At 34.3% G+C, this 7,632-nt stretch overlaps 1 protein-coding gene across 1 annotated transcript; it reads left to right on the top strand.

Annotated features, from left to right (window-relative positions):
• Positions 1 to 1,171: 1,171 nt before the first annotated feature.
• LOC131621823 (uncharacterized) lies at positions 1,172 to 7,339 on the top strand. The gene is made up of 15 exons (XM_058892861.1): positions 1,172 to 1,329; positions 1,555 to 1,642; positions 1,764 to 1,810; positions 1,925 to 2,014; positions 2,108 to 2,161; positions 2,326 to 2,403; positions 2,493 to 2,561; positions 2,648 to 2,803; positions 2,895 to 3,021; positions 3,448 to 3,485; positions 5,283 to 5,372; positions 5,458 to 5,562; positions 6,299 to 6,448; positions 6,684 to 6,793; positions 6,910 to 7,339. Exons 1-15 carry the CDS (start codon positions 1,294 to 1,296, stop codon positions 6,983 to 6,985), a joined length of 1,314 nt encoding a protein of 437 aa, XP_058748844.1. The 5' UTR covers positions 1,172 to 1,293; the 3' UTR covers positions 6,986 to 7,339.
• The last annotated feature ends 293 nt before the right edge of the window (positions 7,340 to 7,632 follow it).

The raw sequence follows: 7,632 nt of genomic DNA, 5'->3' as shown, positions 1-7,632 counted from the left end.
ACAATTAACAAACCAATTAAAAAGCATAATTTGAAAAAAAACAATCAGCACTATCACATTCTCTCAACTTAAATTTTTCATCGATTAACTTTAATTTCTCATCTATTCTCACTTTCTCCACTGGGTTGCGCTAACTTCCTCCCTCTTCCAACTCTGCTTCTATCCTCATGTAAAAACAATCCCCTCATCTCTCAATCTAAGCATAACAACAAACAACAACAATTTGTTAGCAAAAATTTGAATCTTGTTTTTTTCCATCTTCTAAGCGATAACAACAACTAAACAAATAATCAACGAAAAAATTCAGCCCATTATGTGTTTAACAGAAACACAGAAACGAATAAATGAAAGCACCGCATTAGGAAAAATTATATAAAAGATGAAACATAAATAAACACGATGACAGCAGAAGAAAGAAGAAAAATTCTGGCCAAAAGGGTGGAGACGAAAAAAGGATGGAAGAAAGATTTAAAGAAAACTTCTCCTTGCAGTAATGGAGAAAGAAGAAGAATATGTAGAACTTAGAATGGACTGTTGTGTATAGAATAAAGCAAATGGGTTTAGGGTTGAAGGAGAGATTGAACTTGTGGATGAGAGATGCATTATGTAGTTATTATAGGATTATAGAAGCAAACAAAATTGAATGAGAGGAATGGAAAAGGGTATGCAAATTTGAAATTATGCAGACTTCACTTGGCTCTATGTCTGCATGACCCAATGAGAATGCACCGATGCAATAAAAAAGCGTGTTCCAATAAAGAAGTTTTGCATTAAATTGGATGTTGGAATGTAATCATGATTAGATGTAAAATGACGCTCAGGGGTATGTAAAACCATGTTTAATTGATTGTGATTAGGGTAATTAAGGGAATTTGGTAGTAATTGATTTTTATATATTAATATAGATGAGTAGTGTTATTTAGTACAAAAGAAATTGAAGAAGAAATACAAGAATGTACACGTGTCATTGTTTTAGAGTATAATTTTTAATTTATTTTAAGTTTAATTTTCTATTTAATTGGGATCATAGTGTGGTGGTGATAAGAAATGGTTGAGATTATTCTTTACATTTTTTGTTTTCACATTTTCTTAACCATTTTTCTTTTAAAATATACAAATACAAACAGAGTCTAAAGGTCAAAAATCACAAAATTGAAAAAATTAGGAGGGGCCAATAGCAATTAAACCAAATTAATATTGGGTAAATCAGAAGGGACTTGGCTCGAAAGAGGAAAAACCCAAAGGGGCGGCGAAGCGAATTTGCAGACGAACACCACCGTCCCGTCGGTAACAATGGAGGCTCGTCACGCATCTCTCGGTCGACGAACGGTATCAACCTCCTTCTCTATCTTTCTCGATTATATTCATACTCCACATTCATGCATTACCATTGCCACCTCTCTTCAATTTCTCACTTTTCATTTTACCGAATTTCGCATCAACCATTTCATCTTCAATTTTTACTCAATTTTTGCTCAATTTATGTATATTTGATTTCTCTATTTTCCTAACCATTTGATTTCAATTGAATTGTATAATTGAATGCTTTCATAGCTTGAGGAAATTCGTCAAAAGAGAGCCGCGGAAAGATTGGTTAAAACCTCTTCCGGACCAGATCTAAGTCAGGTTCCGACCATCTCCGGTGAGTTTTATCGGTTTTATCGGCGAATAGAAAATATTATGTCATATACTTTTTCATTTGTGTATTGATCTTTCTGTGCATTACATTGCTGTAATCAAAATCGTGTTTCCTTTTCCTTCAGAGATGGCTACAATTAACAAGTCGGAGAGCGGAAATAGACTCTCTGAGGTAACCTCTATTCTTCTATTTTATTGTTACTTGAATTCTGCGTTGAACGATTTTGTTTTGAGTGACACTATTTTCTGAAATTTGAACTCAATTGTGTGTATATTCTTATTACAGTCAGATGTTAGTTCGCTAATATCTCAAATAAAAGATCTGCAAAAGAAGAACACGGAGTTGGATGAAGAAAACAAGAAAATGACTTTAAAGGTGAAGATTCAGATTTGTTGTTTGTTGGTTTATCATTTTTAGGTTGACAAAAAATAAACTGGTAGGCTGATTGTTGTTTCTCTATTGTTGCAGCTTCAAACGATTGAAATTGATAATGATGCAATGCAGAAGAAGTTAAATGGACTGGTAAACAAAAAAGGGTTGAAGATGAATTTTGTTTTTATAGTTTGAGTTATAAATTTGATAACTTAGAGCGCAGTTGCTAATTAGTCATAATGACTTTGCACTCCGCAATATTGAGATTGTAATGATTTTAACACTTAATTAGAAAACCCAATTTGATCCTGTAGGAGCAAAATACGGTGCCATCTCTCAGAAAAGCTCTCAAGGATGTTGCGATGGAAAAAGATGCTGCAGTTGTTTCAAGAGTAATTATACTCAATTTTATCCATGTCTCTTTGCCGTAGCTTGTTTTGAATCTTTCGTAATACCTTTTGTAACTTACGTGTTAGTGCAGGAAGATCTTTTAGCACAGCTTCGTACCCTGAAGAAACGTCTGAAGGAAGCAGAAGAAGAGCAATATCGTGTATGGGAATTTTTATTTTGCTAAAAAATGTAAGATGAAAGGCCATTTTTTGTCTTCAAAATTTTATTGGCTATCTTTCTCTCTAGGCAGAGGAAGATGCAGCAGCACTGAGAGCAGAATTGAATTCAGTTCAGCAACAATCAATGACTAGCACAGTCAGTACAATTCCATCTCTTGGTCCACCAGACCACCATCTTCAAATATTAGAAAATGAGCTAGCTGGTTTAAAATTGGAACTGCAGGCGAGTAATGATCGTGTTATTGCCACTTTGGCTTTTTAATTTTTAATTTGTTTTTTTGTTGTGTGTGTCTAATGGCGATTTAAATCTACAGCGTGAGTCACTGATGAGGCATCAGGTGCAAGAACAATTAGCAAAAGAGCAAAGCCGTATTGCATCACTGATGTCTGAAAAACAGGAGTTGGAAGAAAAACTAAACTCCATGTCTAGAGAGGCTGCAGGTGCTGTTCGTAAAAACTTTTGGACATACTATATTAAATTTCTAATAGCTTATTGAATCAAAGCATGCTAGCAGTCGGTTATGTAATTCGTGGCTCTCTTTGGATGCATTATGCCATCCTTCCATCGCAAATGACATGACCATAAAATAAAATTCAAATTCTTCTTTGGTGGAAGCATTCTGCTTTTTAAACTAATAAATGATCCTTTGTTGTCTTCTCTCTAACTTCAAATAATATAGTTTCACATCTACTGATTTGGCGATTTGTGCCATAAAATCTTCATGATACACTGGGTCTCCTTTCTTTAGCAAGGACATCTATGAAATTATTATTTGGTTCTCATTATCATTGCATTTGACTTGATATTCCTTCTTGATGTATTGGTGCACTATAACATTGAATTGACCCTGGGTTTTGCTCATGCAGAAGTCTCTGATAAAGCAGCTCACAAGGCATTCACTTTGGTGAGGAAAACTTCTTTGATTTAGTGAATTTTCAATATTTAATATCTGTTAGCTGATCAACCATGCCAAAAAATTTGCATTATTGGTTAATTTAAATCACTGTTTAGGTATTAGCATATCAGCCCCTTTGAGTCCTCACTCTTGATTATGATGATTTTTCTAAATCCACTCTTCTTTTCAATGTCCCACATGGCTTATTCTTCATCTGACATCTAACCTTTTACTATTTTAATATTTTTGTCATGCCCTTATATGTTAAATAGGATTGCACCGAGATTCAACCCGAAGCCTCTACCTTTTCACTTTAGTTTTGGATGTACTTATGGAACACATTCAAGAGCTAGCACTGAGATGTATGTTTTTTGCAATTGATAGTCTTACTTGGAGAGTCGAGAGAGGAATTAAATGGGAGGTTGGAGATGGGTCTTAGAAGCATAGGACTTTCTCCCGAGCAGGAGTAAGGCGGAGCATTTAGAAAAAGGCGAAGCTATTCTAGCTTAGAAGTGAAAGTTGAAGATGATATCATACCACAAGTTACATGGTTGAAATATCTTAGGCCCATAGTACAAAACTAGGAAAAAATAGAAGACGTAAACCATTGAATTCAAGTTGGTTGGTTTAAATAGAGGAGGGTCTCGGGTGTTTTATGTGATGTGATAGTACCGCTCCGTCTGAAGGGAAATTTTTGTCGGACAACGCTAAGAACCAACACGGAAATAAACTAAGTGTAGCGGAGATAAGGATGTTGCGTTGGATGTGTGATAAGATTAGACGAGGTATGATTATAAATGACAATATTAGAAAGAGTTGGGGTAGCAAAGAGAGTAGATCAGATGGAGGTGGTCAAACGGCTAGAAACTATTTAGAAAGATCTCGAGATTAGAATACTATGACTCAGTTTGATCCGTGTAGTCCACTCCACTTAGAAAGATAAGGTTTAAATGTTGTTGTTGTTGCCCTTTAAGCATCACTCCCTCTGTTCTTTAATATAAGAAAAAGTTTACTTTTTAGATTCATTGGATAATCAATCTGACCCATATAATGGGTCAGATACATTGATTATCCGATGAATCTAAAAAGTAAACTTTTTCTTATATTAAGGACGAGAGGTAGTACATACTTAAATGATCAATCGCATAACTTTTTGGTTGCAAATATCAACTTTTAGTAACCATATCAATAATCATAAACTATAGTATGTCTTGATTCAATTTAGCTATCTCATAATTTTCTTTGTAATTTAAACTGATTCATTTTTACAGTTTATACAATTTTCCATTATAATGTTAGATTTTACCTCTTAAATATTTTTTATATCTATTTTAAATTTTTAAAAATACCGTGCAATAATCAAGATTCTTAGTTATGGTATGCGTCTATACTATCTAGTTATAAATCACAACTTTTTTTGGAACTTTAAGTAAGTGGAAAATAACAGAGGTGAGTCAAATTGAAGTTAACTTGGAAGAAGGAATTTTAGTGATCGGACAGTTGCAGGGGAGATCTCGTTCAATCTTCTTTAAGGATGTAGTAGTCACCAAACTTGTTTGGAGTAGATACATGAGCTGCCCATTTTTTGACAACCGGCCCAATATTTTTTATATATCAAGCAAATCTGAATTATTTTTGTTCATAGTTTCAATCTTTTTAAGTATGCTACTTTAAGCATAACCTTATTTTCTTGTTATCTATCATGGGTGTTTTGGCAGTTGATGATGAATGACCTTTTGTTACCCCCAACTCTATTTTCAGTCTAATATGTTTTTGTTTAACGGTCAACCTTTTGCTAAATCTCAGGAAGACAAGCAGAAACTTGATAAGCAGTTGCATGATATGGCGTTAGCTGTAGAAAGGTTGGAGAACAGCAGGCAGAAACTTCTAATGGAGGTAAATTCTTAATATCTAAATTTTACGTTGTACTTTTCTGTATATTCCATCTGATAGAGTGGTTGGTTTGCCATCTTGTTGGAAGATTGATTATCAATCTACAGAGATAGAGAGGCTTTTTGAGGAAAATTCTAATCTCTCAAATTCACATCAAGAGGCGATTGGAGCAGCAGCAAGATGGCAAAACCAGGTAACAGCTAATATCAAGAGTTTGACGAAATGTAATTTATGGTTACTGATTTAAAGTCTTATCGATACACATGGTTTAATATTTTATTTGACTAGACTTCTAAATAGGGAAATCCTTGCATACTTGTTTAATAGAAAAATATCGATTTCTATCATTTTTCTTTTCGAGATCAAGGCACAAGAGTCTCTGCATCTTTTGACTAGTGAAGTTCAGTGAACAAATTTCGTCTGAGAATTTAGTGTTGTGGTTGATTTATCTGGGAACTATAGTTCAATGGCTCTTAAATAAATGAAATCTAGGTTTACTATTGTATGCGTTGTCGGAGATGAATATCTTTCACTAAAATTCAAAAGCTCTAAATAATGTGTTTTGTCAGAGATGAATATCCTTGTAATTGTATGTTTTGTAAAATATTGGTATGAGATATGACACCCTCTTTTTGGTTTTATTAGTGTCTGTCATATACTCCTATATTATTATGGCTTGCTGATGAAGCAATTTTACGTGAAGTCTTATACTTAGAGGTGGTTTTCTCTTGCATGTGTATATTTTCCTGCATTCTGTTTTGGCTAAGATTGATATGACTGTTGGGTAAATTTTAGTGCGATAGTTTTTATCTATTTATGCTGTGTTGAAGATTTCCTTCTGGATGTATACATTATAATTTATAACAAATGTAATAGTTCTAGACTGAAGAATTTTGTTTCTATTACTGTGTTGACTGGTGGTTCTGCAGGTGATGGAGTGTCTTAAGCAAAATGAAGAGCTGCGCGGGATTCTAGAAAAATTGCGAGTGGAACAGGCTAATGGCTTACCAGACTCATTTAAGAATGGGGTACATGAGACTGATTCCTCAACATCTATTGGAGAGGTGGCATCTCTGAAGGTTATTATACTTACCCTACTTATAAGTTATAACATGTCTGTTCTTTGTTGTCAATTCATGTTGTCCCCTTGCGGGGTGTTCTTGGGGTCTAAAATTGACTCTACAATTAATTGTCGAACTATAATTTTTTGCATTGTCTTGTGAGAAACTTCATTGAGGTCCATCTGTTCTCAAAACTTTGACAGCTTTCATCTGTTTCTGTTCCTTATTCTACACCCATTTGATTGCTTGGCAGGGCCAACTTGTAAAGGAAATGAGCAGAGCAGAGACACTAACGGCAGAAGTCATGCAACTCTCTGCACAACTTGAACAAGTCAAACAAGCATATGATGGTCTTGCACGTTTGTAAGACCCTTTCTCTTTTTTCACTGTATCTGGCGCACATCATTTATTTATCCTGATCCTATGTTTCTTGTATACGATGCTCTGCTCCTTTGTTAATGCAATCTACAATGTTGCAGTTATAAGCCAGTGCTGCGCAATATTGAAAACGGTCTCATACAAATGAAACAAGACAACTCATTGTCTGTACGATGAATGTGATGGGCAGTTTGTTGATGATACTCTGGTGACTGAAGCCCCAACTGATTACATGAAATTTCCAATTTAATGGAGTTTGTAGCACCCATTATTCATATCAGTTTTCTAAAAACGAAACAGGACTTTTCCGTAACTGGCGATGATGGAAATGGAAATGGAAATGAGAACTCTGGTAATATTTGGCACGAGAGACCATGTTACATATACATGAATTTGTAAAATGTATCATTCTTTAAACTATATTAATATGTAAAAAAACAAACACTATCAATCGGGTAAGTATATTTCGATGATAGTTTTTTATAAACCTAACATAGATTGAAAGAGTTGTAATTAAACCTTTTTTTTTCCTGGTTGATGTGTATCATCTTTATAGGTTGCATAATAGGTTGCATAATAAAGTGGTCTTTGGAAGTTTGATATTTTAAGGAATTACCTTCTAGTTGAATATCAGAAAATATGCTCTAATGAAAAGAAATTCCAAATGACAATGACTCTCCTTATTTCCCTCGTATCATCATGGTGTAAAAGAAACTATATAAAGTGAAAGCTTCTGTTGTGTTAAATGTGCTGTCTAAACGCTTTACACTCTGTAACTTGGATTATATGAAACAACCTTTCCTGAATAGGATGTTTCACATTAC

The sequence above is a fragment of the Vicia villosa genome, unplaced genomic scaffold (genome assembly GCF_029867415.1).
Source record: "Vicia villosa cultivar HV-30 ecotype Madison, WI unplaced genomic scaffold, Vvil1.0 ctg.000011F_1_1, whole genome shotgun sequence".
In the NCBI taxonomy this organism is placed as follows: Eukaryota; Viridiplantae; Streptophyta; class Magnoliopsida; order Fabales; family Fabaceae; genus Vicia; species Vicia villosa.
This window is presented reverse-complemented; position numbering and strand designations above follow the sequence as displayed.

Coding starts and splice junctions, on each gene's coding strand:
- LOC131621823 (XM_058892861.1), top strand. CDS start 1,294: ATGGAGGCTCGTCACGCATCTCTCGGTCGACGAACG. Junction 2,162..2,325: donor AGAAGAAGTTAAATGGACTG/GTAAACAAAAAA, acceptor TTGATCCTGTAG/GAGCAAAATACGGTGCCATC. Junction 2,562..2,647: donor CAGAAGAAGAGCAATATCGT/GTATGGGAATTT, acceptor CTTTCTCTCTAG/GCAGAGGAAGATGCAGCAGC.